Source organism: Peromyscus eremicus, chromosome 5 (assembly GCF_949786415.1).
Source record: "Peromyscus eremicus chromosome 5, PerEre_H2_v1, whole genome shotgun sequence".
In the NCBI taxonomy this organism is placed as follows: Eukaryota; Metazoa; Chordata; class Mammalia; order Rodentia; family Cricetidae; genus Peromyscus; species Peromyscus eremicus.
This window is the reverse complement of record NC_081420.1, coordinates 109,636,723-109,653,368: the sequence shown is the minus strand read 5'-3', so window position 1 is coordinate 109,653,368 and position 16,646 is coordinate 109,636,723. Positions and strand designations below refer to the sequence as shown.

Below are 16,646 nucleotides of genomic sequence, written 5' to 3'. Positions count from 1 at the left end.
CTCTTGTCAGCGTATGAAATACAGTAGTTCTAAAAAGAAAATGATGTGTAGCTATCCATTGCCCAGAGACTCCCTGAGATGTCACAACCTCTAGATCTATTTTAAAAGGAAAAGTTGTTCTAAGCCCATCTGCTAGCTTCATAATGAACTATGCACTGACCGGGTTAGTTGGGAAATTTAGTTTTCTACTCAAATTAGCCATTTGTGTATAGACATAGGGAAGCTACTTTCTGTAAGCCAAGCGACAGAGGAGGGTGGCAGAAATGGAGAGATGATACTGGAGGGGAAAAAAGCAGTGGTTCTTCCTTAAACTGTCATCTCCTGGGGACAATCCACCTGCCAGGACTTTGTGGAGCCCACATACTCCCTGACATATCAAAGTCTCCCACATATACTTTGAAACAGTACCTGTGTCTTCTTGGTATGGGACTAGAGACATGTAGGAACTTGCACTTGCCTGGCATATATCAGAAGCACTGATATGTCTATGTCACCAAAGCACACTTGATCTGTCCATCTCTTCCCAGTACCTCCCTTTAGCTGGACTTAAAAATGGCCTGTTTTGAAGCTAGATGGTTGCTGCTGAAGAATCTCCAGTTTCCTACACACACACCTTTCTAAATAGTGACAATAATAGATATGGCTATAATCAGTTACAGTGAGAATTGCAGCTTGGCTCCCTGGGAACTGAAATTACTTCAATAAAACTGGTTTTCCTCAAGAATAAAGGAAAGATTATAAGATGTATAGAAGCAACATGAGGGGTAGTGACTCTGGTTTATGCCTAGTTCTGTGATTCAATTGTTTCTTTTGTTTTGAGTTACAAAGCTCCTCAAATCTCATCCCTGATTAAGAACATGCCATTCTATAATAATAGCATTGTCATTGGTGTGATGAACACTGAACTTGGAATATATATATATATATATATATATATATATATATATATATACATATTTGTGTGGGTGATGATGATAATGTGTGTTTCCCTTGTTATGTATTACATATAATACATGATGTATACATATATAAGTATTTGTGTGTGGATGTGTGTGTGTGATAATAATGTGTGTATCCCTTATTTTTTAGGGAATCATGATTTAATATATTCCTGAGAACAAATGTGTTGTTTGCTTAAAGCAGTAGAAATGTCATCAAACCAAGGTTTGAGATTATTCTCATAAATGGACTTCAGTTGGTTTAGTACCTTCAGATTTTGTCTCATGCTTGGGGTTGTGGGAAAAGTAAGAATGCTTTCTGACAGAGAACATGAAAGAGGAATGCAAATAAGTTCACCTATTCATGCAACAAATGCAACTGTGCTCATTCATGTTAAATCCCACCGTCAAGCCACTGAACAACTATTTTTTGGATGCCTATGAAAATTTATCTGTTTCTGGATTATTCCCACCCTTACATTTCACACTTGACCTTCTCACAGATATAATACTTTCAAGCAGATGAAGGATATTCTGCATGTCTATAGTTTATTATTTGCATTCTGAGATGAGAATGGCCCCCAGGCCATTAGTCAAATCCTCACATGGAGGGCTACCTTTTTAGTGGTTTTCTCTTCTCCAGAATGCTTTCTTTATATTATCTTCATGGGAGTGTCCTTTCACTGTCCCAAATTTAAAAATAAATTATATTTTATTAAGAGCTGTGATTAATGTGAAAATAATTCCCATTTTGTCCCAATCTTCTGTTGTTTGAGGCATTTACTGTCCTGAAGAATTTCACCTCTATCTCCTAGCTTTATTACCCTAAAGTAATGAGAACTTAATATATTTTAAGTTTGTAAATAGACACTAATGAAAAATAATATAAGTAAGTATTAATTTTAGCTTTTTACAACTTTTATGTGCAAGTTTCTATTTACATTGTTTCTACCTCTCTTGCTCATGTTCTAACTCCTTTTGTTTTTTCAAAAGCATAGATGTACTATATTTTTTTTCAGGTGCACAGTAGCTGAAGCACATGGAAAGTCTACTATATAAGCATATAATGGCAAAAACACATGGGAAAGCAACTATTAAACTAGTATCTAAAAATAAAATAGTACTATAAATTGTAAGGTGTAAATAACTAAAAGCTCCAGAAAATATACTTTTCTAGAGATTTTCTGAAGAAGTCACTGCAAAGATGCCAATCCTAGATATTCGTAGCTTAGAAATTGAAAATGTTTAGTATTTTCACACCCTCCCTCTCACATACACACTCACACACATCCTCTGACACATACTCATTCACTCTCACACAACCTCTCTCTCTCTCTCTCTCTCTCTCTCTCTCTCTCTCTCTCTCTCACACACACACACACACATACACACACACACACACACACACACACACACACACACACACATATTCATGACAATACTTGAAATCCACTCTCAAACACATTATTAGCCAACACTTCAACCTTGGCAACTAGCACACAAGATAATAGATGCTTAGAGTGATTTCAGCTTAAGTATGTACACTGTCATTTGTTGACTTCTAAGAAAGAAAAGATGTCTACAAATAAATATAAAAGAACAGAATTGAACCTCATTTTAAAGCAAAAATAATAATTTGAAGAAATGATTATGTTTTCATCCTTTGGATAAATATCTATGCAAAAAAAATCTGAACAAGAGGTATTTTTAAATGACACAGAAATATTTTTTTTTCCTTAAAAGAAACCAGTCCAGATGCTGACTTATCAGAAACACTCACAAACTGAGAAGAAGGTAATTTCAAACTCACATTCAGAAACAAGATAGGGACTTCTAAATGTGGTGACATGGAGGTCTCATACCTCTGAATTCTAATATATAATTCACTATATCTGTCAGAAGAGACAAAATACAACTGGAAATGCTCATGCAATACTAAAAAATAATAAAGCATAAAATGAAAAAGATCCATCCCAAAGTGCTATAAAATGCTTGCAATTTTGCATCTCCATCTAGCTTTTTCAAGAGCAGGAATAACTTGGTTTATTTTGAAATTTCTATTTCTAGGCATTGTCTGTAGCTCTGAGTAGATAAATATATGAATGTACACACCATCCATACAATGAGAGAGAATAAAGAGATGGAAAGCCCTTCATCACAGAACAGTTCCCAAGGCTCTTTCTCTTGTCCTACGAAACAGCAAATACTATACTTAAAAGAGAAATACCTGATTGGACTAGAAGTGATATCAGGGTCACGTGCTGTCACTTGGCCAATCACAGAGTTCAAAGCAGCATTTTCATGAACTTCAAGGAGGTAAGTTGGTGAAGAGAAGACTGGGGGCTCATCAGCATCCTCCACAACAATTTTGACTGTTGCTGTATCCTTAAATGGTCCCCTGCCACTGAAACGTGGGTCGATGTGGATATTGGCTGCCTCCACCTTCAGTGTATAGGATTTTTTGGTCTCGAAGTCCAGAGGCTGTTAAAAAATGACAAAGATGAATGCTTCTCTCTAAACCATAGCAGCAAGAACAAATGAGTATAATGTGGATGGATGGAAGTTATTCTCATTTAAGCCAGTTTGTGACTCTTAATGGGATCCATTCCCCAAGATTCAACCTGTAAATTTTGCAGGCATTTATTGATACTTGTTTATTATACAAGCTCAGCAAGCCTAATCTATTGTTCTGTTTTGTTTTGCTCATTTCACTTAGAATTCACAGAATATTCACAGTCATGAATTGTAACATCAAATTTTCACTTCACAGTCATAATAAAATTTTACTATCGATGACATGACCAGCATTCTAATCATCTGGTTAACCAGGTTTCTGCTAGTGGCAGATAAGGCAGTATTGAATACAGTCTCTATCTGGGAACAATATTTTATCATTTCTGCAACAGTGTGTGAAATGGAAAGACTAGAAATGATCATTGTTTAGTCTAAGGAGTCATTACAAAGCATGATTTAGCACTAATCCTAACAAAGAGTATTTCATATCATTTCCAAAACATTTCTACTCTTACTGATTATGTGGCTGAAATGGGGCTTATTGCTTTTGGGGACATTGTTAGGTCTCTGTCAAAAGTACTGTGCTATGGATCAGGTAAACATATAAAGAGATATGACTTCATAAACAGAGCTATTCTGGTTCATATTTAGAAAAACGAAGTGTGAAGCCAGATAAACTGACACAACTAGGTCTGACTTTGCCTCACACTTACTACTTAAAAACTGAAATTCCATCATTGCTCTATCATTGATGGTATTTCTGAAAGAGTCATCATTCCTTAACAGTCCAAAAGACTTTGTCAATGATGGGTGTAAACCGAGTGATGTAAGAGGATACATTCCCTTATATACATTAGAGCCGATCTGTAGCAGAACCCATCTAGGCAAATTCTTGGCAACTTATAATACTCCAGATTTTAAGAAGGCAAGTCTGACAAGATTCAAGAAGATAGTTTATATATGTATTGCAATTTCTCAGAAGAAACAGAACTTTAAATCTGCAATGCAAATTTTTAGAAAATAGAAAACTGGAACAAAAACTATCATCAGCGAAGTCTTACAGAGCACTTGTGCAAGATTAAATATATATTCTTATTTCAAACATCCAAGTTGATTTTTATGTTTGAATTCAGATGTGATTGTACTTAGTTCTCCTCCCTGATATTTTTGGGTAAACAGTGTAAATACACTTCCCTGTTGATTCTGAAATAACAATGTGTCTGTGTATAGTTTGGAAGAGATGATTTATGATGGTATGAGAATATTCAAAACCTGCAAATCACCCATACTCTCTTGCCATTCCATGCACTTTACAAAATCAGTTAAAATGTGCTCTGTGTTAATAGTATTATTAATTGACAAGTAGTAATTGTGTATATTTTAAGGTACAATAATACACAAATACACAAAGCAAGGACTTGATCAAGTCAATTGATGTATCCATCATCACACCATCTTATCAGTTTGGGTGGATATTAAGACTCTATTCTTCTAGAAGTGCTGTGGCCATCACACTGCACAAAATACCACTAAATATTGTCTAGTTTTGTAGTTTTGGACCCTTGGATCAACATCTCTCCTTTCTCTTCACTTCATCTTTTCACAGCCTCCAGTCTCAGATAACTCTAGGCATTCTCCACATAGTTTCTAGACTTTTTCATAGAAGACATTCAAGGAACAGTCTGTCTAAATAGGTAAATAGGTTCCCTGTACCTCACTTCATTTTTTTGGTTCACCAAAAACCAAAACCAGGCAGTTCTCCAAGATGATTCTGCTTTTTTTCTTTCTGTCTGTAATTTTCAGCCTAGCTTAACTATAAAGTGTCCAAAAACACACTCATGTCCTTAGGACTTTATCAGTTAAAAAACAGTGGCACATGAGCCTATAGAAATTGGACCCCTCATACACTTTCCTCTAAAATCACCTTATGGTTTTCATGTCACAAAGTACATGGCATATGCCTCCAAGTTTATAAATATTAGCGGATAGAATCACAATGAATGGCCCATTGTTTCAGTTTATAAAAGGACCTGACAGGAACAAAGGATACCAGTTAATAAAAATAATAAAAATGGAAGTAGGATTTTTTTTAGGCAAGGAAAATGTGGTTCTGAGTTATTCAGTAACTGACTTAAACATAATTATACAGCACTCTATTAGAAATATAAGCTTTTAAATATTTTTCAACTATTAATTCAAAACTCTGAAATTGGATCTCAGCATAAGAATAGTGTTGCTCACTGACGAATTAAAATAAATATAGTCATTCGTCCCCAACATTGATTGTAATAAGTTTTAAACAAAAATATATCCAGAATATTCCAGGTTTCCCTTGATGATTCTCTTCAATAAGGATTTTAAGAGCACAACCATCCATTTCACATATATTTTTGAGGTCCCAGAGATAGAATACAATGATCTTACTCATGATAAACAAGCACACTTCCACTGAAATATATCTGAAGTAGAACATTGACTTCATGTCACATGATAGAATTGCATATTGGGGGAGGAGGTAGGAGAGGGGGATTTATGGTTGGTATGTAAAATGAATAGAAAATTTTATAATAATAAAAAACAACCCCCCCAAAAAAGAATTACATAGCAGGCTTAATGTTGTGCATATTAATGCTTAAAGACAGCAGAGAAAAAATTAATGATTCCCAATAATGTGCCCCATCATGTATTTGCTTATTCATAATTTAGAAAAACTGTTTAAAATATCATGTGCAACAAAGATGCCAAGAATAATATTGAAGAAAGTACAATGTCATCCATAGATGGACCTCTCTTTACACACGTAAAACTTGGTAGTGATACAACACGAGCTCATTGTTGCATGCTTTTTGTGACGGAAGAGTTCATGATGAAGAACACAAATTGAAAAACATACAGAATCGTTCACATCTAACACCAAAACAAAATGAAAACAAGAATAAAACACAGTTCACTGGCCAAAATGTTTCAAAACTTCATTTCTTATTTTTTTTTTCCAGAAATTTATCTTCTGGTTCTAATGGCCTCACCTCTAGAACAAAGAAATCATGAAATTTATTTTGAATAAAGCTTGGACTTTTGACACATGGTTTAAAATAACCATAGTAGGAGAGTTAGTCTCCTTCCTGAGCCTCAGAACTCCATAGGATGCCTGATTCTGAGCATCATGCTTGTCTCTGAGTTCCTTTGTAAGCAGAGTTTTCAATAAGGACTTGGGGAAACATCAACGCATTTGGGAGGGACATTTCAAGAAACAGGGGAGCAGAAATAGGAAAGTTACATTGGGAAAGCCTAGAAACTACTGAACTAGTTGCTTCTGGGGCACAATTGAGATGTGGTCCCACTGAGAATCCATTAAAACTGTACGTAATTATATCCTGGAGTAGTTTCACCAGCCAGTAATACTGTCCATCCATTTTGCTCTCAACTGGTTGAAGGTTACTTGGCTTCAGTACCCTGTATAAAGACTTCGTGACTTCTTTGCCTTAGAGAAAAATCACTGAATCATACATGTGGAGAGAAGTAATAGGAGGCTAGCTACATCCTGGTAACTGTTTACCAGATGAGACATCTAAAATGTGATGTGGTCCCAAGTGACTGGTGATGCTCAACAGTGCTGTTCTGCATACTTTCTCATCTCATCTTCAAAGTTAAATCTAAGGACTACCATATCTGGGTTCTGCCTCAGAACTCAGATCTCAGAGATTTCAAGCCAAGTTTCTAGGAGATATTTAAAAACTGAAGAAAATACTCCTCAGCTTACCTTTCTCAGTCTTATAACACCATCCTGTGCCTGGGCGTCAGAAGTGATTTCAAATAGTGCTGTTCCATCTCCATCAATGATATCATAGGATGACTGTGCATTTTCACCAATATCCTGATCATTAGCTTTAACTCTTCCTATTGCAGTGCCGAGAACCACATCCTCTGGTACTGAGAAGTGATACAAACCTTTACAAAGAGGAGAAACACTGGGTAGTACATAAACACTATCCACTCACTGAGTGATTCATTTAGCAAAATTGATTGGACATTTCCTACCTTCAGGATTTGCCTAGAGATGCTACCAAGACAGTGGTATATCTATTCTATGGAAAGCACAGTCACTGAAACAAGTGTCAAACAAGTATTTCTAAGAATGAATGAACCCTCTTCAACACTCTTCAGAGACAGAAAACATACTGATTCAACCATAAATTTACCAAGTATTTATTTGTAGTAACCACATCAGAATATTAGTAAGTCTATGTGAATTTCCTTTCCTATTGACTCTATAATTACATTGCCTGCCTATGGGAATATTCATTGTTGCCCCACATAAAATATTAAGCTAATTTCACCATAGAGAGCTGCAATGTGTAATACATCGAAAGTCACTTTTGAACTTACTTTTCTATTTACTAACTTGTAGACTATTTTTGATAAAATCCAATTACAAAACTTCTGCCATGGCCTGCAGCAAGCTGTCCAGATACATGAAATACTCCTCTTGTCACTAAATTCTTCATTGCTCTAAAGACTAAAATCCTACCTTTAAAACTCCCTGGGTAAAAATACAATTACAGTATGTTTTCATTCTCCTATGGGGACAGTAAAGCATGTCTAATCAGTAGCCTTTGTCTTATTTTTATTCCAGTTTCTTGGTTGAGATGTTGTTTGCAGTCATGTTCATTGGTGTAGCGGAAGCTGGTGGTACTCGACCACTCTCCCTGGCCATTAACACATTACTGCTCATCTGCCCTACATATGTCTATTCCTTCTTGTATTTCTTTGCCTCGGGGCTCTATCTTGCCTTCAGATTCCATTTCATCCATTGCGTGTCAGGCTGGAAGAACTGCTCCAGCATTGATTCGTCCCACAGAAGCAGTTATCAAAGACTCACAGGAGTTAGTTTATGAAATACTAGACTCCACCCTTCTCTGAAGGGATAACTTTGAGTTATTGCCAATTTTGTTTAAAATGTTTCCATCAGTTCAGACTTTTCTCAGTAGGATAAAGGTACACTAATCCACAGCGGCAAGTGTTTGGGTTGTACACACAGCTGGCTTTCTAACCTGCCTGTTCTCACTTCCCCACTGGTGCTCCTTGGGGAAGATAAATTACTTATAGTCGGGTCGCTGTCTCAGAGCCTGTTTCATGCAAACCCAACCTCAGGAAGACTGAGTCCTATTGCAACCATAACAAGGAGGAAACAACTGTTCAATGAGCAACAAGCTCAAAGGAAAAGTTAAATCTGTAGAACTTTACCTAACTACAGTTTAAACTCAAATGCTGAAACCATGAATAACCATGGTTTGTATTATCCAATAGAATTGAACACGAGTTAATTTGATTAGTAAAGTTCCTTAAGCTCCTTTCCTTAATGATGAAGTAAAACTCTCTTGGATTGTAATGTTATGGGACTGAAGTATAAAACCATTTTGCAAGTGGTTTTACCATAAGGTGAGCAAAGAAAATCATTATATCTAACACATGCTGCCCAATTCTCTCAAGGTTTGTATTCCATGTGAATTTGGAGAATATCTCTCTGGTATACTTATTAGTAAATAGCCAATGAGTGGACTTCACCTTACTGCCAATCCTATACCAGGAATTTGTGAAAAGCTAAGCAAATGGAACATTCCTTTATCCACTGCCATTCTGTGTATCAGGATTTTTCTTTAGGGCCACCAACCAGCTCCCAAATCATGACACAGAGACTATTTTTTGTTACAAATGCCCTACCTCAGCTTAGGCACGTTTCTAGCTATCTCTTTGAACTTAAATTAACCTGTTTCTCTTTATCTACCTTTTGCTTCAGGGCTTATTACTTCTTACCTCTGTATATCTTACTTTCCTTGCTTCTGTACATCTGGCTGGCCAGTGTATGCCTGGCTTTTGCCCTGGGGCATGTCCCTAGTTGTCTCGTCCTCCTTCCCTCATTCTTCCAGTTCTCCTTTTTATTCCCTCTCCTACCTAGATGTTGGCCATTCCATTCAGCTCTTTATTAGAACTATAAGGTGCCTTATGCAGGCAAGGTGAAACAGATACAACACATCTTTACATAATTAAACACACATCCTTACATCATTAAACAAACATATCATAAACAAGTGTAACACATATTTGCCTAGTTAAAATGCTATTCCACAACAATTCTGTGTGTTCTTGTTATCTCCATCAGGACAATCATAGTTAATAATTATTACCTCCACAAAAGGAAATACATTAGAAACTCACTTATCACTGTTGAATTGAAATAATCATCTTTCTGCAAAAGATGAGTTGCATATGACTAAGTGAACCACAAAGTAGCAGAAAGCAAAATAATGATAGGATGAATTATTCCAAAAATTTTTCTTAACAGGGTCATAATTCACAGGGGGGCAGAAATAAAAGTTATATAATTCTATATGAAAATATATCTCTATACTTACTGCCTTGGCACTTTTATGAATGAATTCTCAATTACTCATCAAATGTTTGATTTTAAAGCTCCACCCGTCTCCTCTACTCTCTACTCTCATTTCCTAGTTTCTCTCTTTCTTTTCATAAAAGAGTTTTCAATTGGTGTTTCCGAAGCCAGCAGAAAGCTCTACCAGATACTTAGCTACTGATATCATTAATATGATAAGTTGTCTTCTTAAAATCATAAGGTGATCCATCCTTAGGCATACATAATTAACACTGAAGAACTTGCAGGCCCTATGCTTTATTCTACTTACATCTCTACTATCTTTGCATACCATGACTCCTAACACCTTTGAAGAAAAAGTCTGTAAACTTCTTCTTGATGGACTGTAATGTGATGAAGACACAGGTCCTTATTTCTCTCTCTCTCTCTCTCTCTCTCTCTTATTTCTCTTTAACAGAGTCAATCAGTTCACTTACAAATTAAGATATTTTAATGACTTCATAATGATCTTACACTAAACGTCATAGTTCTTAACATGGTGTACTAATTCAGTCCCAATTCATTTGTCTGTAGACTCATTTTTAGTGTCTTTCAGAAAACTTAACTCCCCAGTCTCCTGGGTTTCAATGGCAGAAAAATATTTTATCATTTTTATATTGTATGTATTTAAGGGGAACAAAAATTTCCTGTATCTACACAATCACACAAATACACACACAAATTGAGGGCAATACTAGTTACAGTACCCCCAAAATAGAAATAAGTGATGAACCCATTGATGGAAGATTAGATAAGGAAGTAGCAGTGTGTACGACTATAACATCAGTGTATTTTTCAGCCTTAAAAATAAGTGTCTTTTAGTGATAACATGGCTGAGCAGAGAGGACATTAAATTAAATCAAATAAACTAGGCAAAAATATCCATCTAATTTTACTTCTATTCAGAATATTTAAAAGTGAATATGCATATGCAAATACACAAACATACTATTATTGATATATGTATTTGTAACCATAGATTTCTAGCACTGATGTCTATTTTTCTCTCCTTTGGCTTATTGATTTCATCCTATTCCATGTAATTATATGCATGCTTTATTTCTCGATTCAAGAGTCCTCCTGTCATGTCTGTAAGATTTCGTTGAAACATTACTCTGTATCATATTTCTTGGATGCATGCTTATAAGAAGTGTTTTATGAAAGGATGAGGATGTATATAGATTATGATCATCTCACTGGACCACTGACATTGGCTGCCTAGAATTCTGTTGAGGTTGCTGAAGCTCAGCAGATCCTCAGCAGGATGGAGTCAATGGTTACTGATGTCGCACCTGGTGGCAGGAAAGAGGATGTCTGTTTGGAAGAAGTTTTAATGTATAGTTTGTTCCCTATTACAGATTTTACTTATTTATTACAACAATGGGATTAATAATGGATCAATATTAGGGATGAATTTTTCATCATTAACTCAAATTCTTTCTGATTCTATTATCTACCATGCTCATGATATTTAAGGTTTTTTCAGTGTCCTTAAAATTATAAAAATGGAGGTAAATGTGTGTCATCTTGGCATGCTTTGCTAGTAAGCAGTCTATAGCTGTTATCAGGTTTTGTAATGCTGAGGAAAATTTTACTAAAAATGTGTATGATTTGCAGGTAGTTCAGGAAATCACTTACTCTGTGCAAATTTTGGAGGATTGTCATTAACATCAGTAAGGGTCACTGTAAGTGTTGTGGTTCCAGACAGACCTCCAGAGTGTCCTCCCATATCTTTGGCTTGGATTACGACCAGGTACTCCTCCTTGGCTTCTCGGTCCATGTTTGGAAGGGCAGTCTTTATAATAGCTGAGTGAAAGAGATGGAAGAATGGGCTTCAATAGAGCATTCACTAAGCAATGAATATGTCACGTACATAAACACAGATATGCAGACACACTTATGCATACATCAAGTGCCTATTCAAGAAGATTTCCTTTTCTGTTGGTATTAAACTGGTATATATCTCTAATATTTATGTTGAGTCTGAATGTAGTCATAGGCATTCATAGATAGCCTGTAAAAAAACCTATTGTGAGGCGTTAAGAGAATTTGTAAATACATACTTTAGAAAACAAACTGCCTATGAAATTAAAGTATAAATCCCAGCACAGACTCATTTTAGCAAGAAAACCCTGGAAGTGAAACAATCCTTCAATTTATCACACACCCCAATTCCCTTAGAAGATGAGTAAATCAACAAACAGCTTGGAGGCTCTAAGGTCAAAGATAAATTATTCTTTGGCTCACAAATACATTAAGAAGGTGAACAAAATAAATGAATAAGTGGAATCACCTCAGACAAATACAACACCAGTCAGAAGTAAAACATACATATGTTTAAATTCTACTGTCGTGCTACTCATATACACTTTCATTTGACAGTTTAGTCGTATAATTTCCTCTACTATAAAAGTAATAACACTATTAGAAAACTAGAAAGATACAGAGAAGATAATAACAAGGAGCAGAAAAACATTACTGCTATGTTCTTTGTGCAGTTTCTTCTGATACATTTTTAAAGTTTAATTAGATATGTGTAATAACTAAGATATACTAAAATTACTATTTTAATATATTGTTAAATATTTTTAAATCTGTTTATATGTCTCTGACATTATTTTGAAAGCCCTTTACATAGTTCTCTGTCTACTCACATGCCTTTCTTCACTGATAAATATTGCACATGTTGTGATCTAATTTCAAGTTCATTATCCATTTAGTATTTATGTGTGTATGTGCTTATAAACATGCAAGCACAAGTGTAAATACGAATATTAGTATTTTTCTCATACTTCATTATTTCCCACAGTGAATGTCATTTAGGAGTTTTGTATTTTGTAAGTATGTAGTGACTAATCCCATTGATCCTTACAGGTACATAGGTTTTCATCATATGAATTTACCACAAGTTTGAAATTCTCATGATGACACATATCCAACCTATTTAGTTCTCTCACCTTTTCAGAACCCAATAGTTTTGTTATGACCTTGCTACCTGCATCTTTTGTTCTTTTCTCCTTCTTCTCTTTTCTCCTTCACCTTCTGTTTCTTCAGCTGTTTGTTGTTTTTCACTGATAGGAACATCCAAGATCTCATGCCTTCTAGTCAACTACTACTACTGAGCTCTATCTCCAGCTCAGTAGTATGCTTTTATGTTTCCTATTCATTTATTTAAGTATGTGTCAAAGGAATCCCTTCTGCTTTTAAGTTCCCACAATGAAATAGTTCTATTGAGTGGTTGCATGTTAAAGTGAGGTTGTAAGTAAAAAAAAAAAAAAAAAAAAAAAAATCTATCCTAACTAAAAAATCATTTCACCCCCTATTTCTAGCATCATAACACCATACATGCAAGTCATCTCCATCCCTCACTTTCAACCCCCAAACACAATAAGTGGTTATCATTCCACCCTCAATTTCACACCCATAACTTAATGAATATAGATCAGTCCTACTCTTGATTCCAATCCAACAACAACACAATATTCAATTCAAATTGCTGATAATGTTCTTTGTTTATCAAATCTGAAACTGCACTTCCAATTTTCTTTTAGGACTAACAGTTTTAATTAAATTGTCTGTTTGTGAAGGGCTTCCAAAGAGTTTGGATCTTTGAATAACTTGGGTAGCATCAGAGGTATGAAAGCATCAAGAGAAATAGGACTCAGCCAAGCACTAAACAGAAGAAGTATGAGTTCTTATCGTGTCAATGGTCATTGACAACACTTTTGTCTCAAGGCCACCCATAAAGTCAGTAGTTGATTGAATTACACTGTTTGGTTAGAAATAGTTGCCATTACATAATGATATATTTCAAGAAAATTGTTTATTACAGTATTTGACCATGTGTAATACAACTGAAAGGTCATACATCTATTGTTAAAACACAAACAAAAATGTAAATGGAAAGCCATAACCATCATTCAGATTTAGGTAAGCCACTATTGTGAAGAAAAAAAAAATCAAGAAAAGCCACAGAATAATCAAACCTCATCATGAGCATTTTGGTATACTCTGCTGTAGATATGCATTACCATAATTTGGAATATGCTTATTGTTTATGGGCCCATTTTCAGTCAGAAGCTTTAGAAGCTTCTTGGCTCACATAATATTAAAAAGAATATTTATTTAGGCATCACTATTATGAATAGTCATCTGGTACATTAAAGACTGCATTTGAGGATTTCAATTTGACATAGTGTTTTTAATAATCGTAAGGTTTTGATATAGTGCCTCCAAAAAGATAGCAAAATTTTTCAAGAAATTGGTGGGTTGAGGTCTCTACATAGAACCTCTCATGTTATTTGAATAGGAAATTTTTTTCAACTTCCTCAGAATAATGGCAGCTTAAAATTTACTAACCTCATCATTTTTGTACATCATTAGAATAAAGGTAATATCTCATAGAGACTGGAATTAAAACAGTTCTTGTATAAGTAGAAAATATCATGCCTTGGTTAATGCTGTAAGGGTCTATTATCACAACAGGAGCCACCAATCAATATGGAAGAGATTCTTATAAAATTAAGCAAGATGTCATGTCAGTCAATTATACAGTTGTGTTTGCCTCCTACAATGAAACCTATCTTCCATACTTCCTAAGGTGTGTCCATATTGACAAGCTAATTGTTTCTGTGAATATTCTCTTTAATTGAAGAAAAACACACCAAGCTTCTTATCTTATTCTCATTCTTACTAAGTTTTTGCCCATGAAAAATAGTTTTGAAACACATCACAGTTCACTATTCCACCTTGTCAAGTGGCGATAATACCAAGCCTTTCATGGCAGGAATTCTAAGACTCATAATTCTAAGACACATACACCAAAGTTCTGGCAACACTATGGATCCCATATTTTTCCCTCCCCCTTTCTCTTTGCCCTACCTGACTGTATTTAACACTTGTCTTGATGGTAGAGTTCTGAGTATTCTCCAGCTGTTCCTCAGTTCTACTATATACACTCCATGCTTACTCTCAGTAATAAAGAGTAATGTTAATGCTTTGCTCAGGCAAATCTACTTTCTGATTTTCTGCAAGATTCCACCATTGAAGATCATTTTAGAAGGTAGTAAGAGTGAAAAAGGGTGATTTCCAGACTGCACAAGAACCTTCATCACATTCATGGCCACTCCATTTTATTAATTTGTATGTATTGCTATAGCAAACCTCTGTCTAATATCTCACTGTCTGTCTTACTCCCTCAAGGATAAGGGTTGTTGATGGCTCTTCTGATGCCACTTTTGAAAGCTGTGTCTGTGGTTTCCATTAACCAAATCATCCTTTTGTCATGAGCCCTTGTATTAAGTTTTCCCTAATTACCCATTTATGTCAAGAGTCTAAAGTATAGTTAATATATTATTACATTCTAATCCGTGAGCTAAAGTCATTGCTAGCATCTTTGTTTCCCAGGTAGTAATAGGTCAGAAGTATTTTCTTTGTAGTTCAGAGGTGGATCACTGAAAAACAGAGTATGTACAAACCTGTGGACACAATGAAAATACTACCTTAAGTGAATAGTTCAAAAATACCAAGCTGGAAGGATTTCTGTCTAACAGCTTTACTCTTTATCTTCTTTTCTAAGATGTTGGGAGTAACTTTCCTGATTGCTAAAGCAAGTGGGGATTCCCTCCAAGGTTTCTTCAGGACATGCAACACAAGTAATTGGCTTCAGTTCAAACTGTATAATGAACAGATTGCCCGAGCCCACTGCCTCTAATCTTAACCTTAGTACTAGCAGCAATTCATTACAAAATCCAAGACAGAATTTCTAGAACTTTCTATGCAGCTACCCTGTGGCTATAAAGGCAGTGTAGTTGAAACTGCTAGTGCCTTTCATCTACCCATTTTTCTCTTTGTGTTGTGTCCTAGCTATACATGGTTACTTGAGATTTTTATTCCTACTCAAAAGACAGGTCATTTCACTTCTACAGCATTGCAAGACCTTGAAAACTCCTAAAATAGAAGATTGAAATTGTGTTAAAAAATCTTCTCAGCTTTGGCTCATATTTTTACCCTGAAATCAGCAGTTGTAGGGTGTTCATGCGCCAAAGAGAATTTATATATATATAATATATATATGTACGTATATGTGTATGTATATGTATGTATGTATATATGTGTGTATATACATATATACATGTATATATATGTATATGTATATATGTATTGGTTCATCCTTCATACCATCTAACATAAAGCAGGAAATGAGTAACTAGAACAGGTTGTTTTTCTTCTCAGATTTGTAGTTCAAAAAGCTGGACATGTGGACACTAAAGGAGACAAACCTTCATTTAACTGGCACTGTTTGTCACTCTCCAGCTTTGATTTTAATAAGGCAAATAGGAGCCTCCTAGGACCTCTATATCAGACAATACAAACAAAAATTGCTTTTTTAATAGTCTCTCTTTTTGAGAACTTTGTATTGTCCAAGATATGAAGTACACATCCCTTTTATTATCATAGTGGCCAGTGTTTGTATTTCCGTGCTCAGCTGCATGTTCAAGAGATCATGTATATTTAAGAATCCTTTGCAACTTGGTAACAAACTAGGGATCACAGTCTTTTCAAAATATTATTTAACTAAATGCTTTCTTCTGGGCCAACTAGTTAAGCTCCTTGATGTGAGTTTTTTCTTTCTCATTTTTTTTAAGTTGTCATATAAGGTGATGGGTTTAATCATTACGTTTCCGTCCATATCTACGACTTTATTTTGCACTACTCCATTCTTTTTGCCCCTTCCCTCGACCTACTACAGGTTCTGAACTTCC

The 16,646-nt window shown here is 35.2% G+C and overlaps 1 protein-coding gene across 1 annotated transcript in view; it reads right to left on the bottom strand.

The window, feature by feature from the left end:
* The window catches only part of Cdh8 (cadherin 8), a 357,383-nt gene that overhangs the window by 139,234 nt on the left and 201,503 nt on the right, over window positions 1–16,646 (bottom strand). The window contains exons 4-6 of the mRNA XM_059263074.1: window positions 11,521–11,688; window positions 7,213–7,400; window positions 3,166–3,419 (exon numbers count right to left, since the gene is read on the bottom strand). Of these exons, the coding sequence (XP_059119057.1) occupies window positions 3,166–3,419; window positions 7,213–7,400; window positions 11,521–11,688 (610 nt within the window). The remainder of the gene's footprint in view (window positions 1–3,165; window positions 3,420–7,212; window positions 7,401–11,520; window positions 11,689–16,646) is intronic.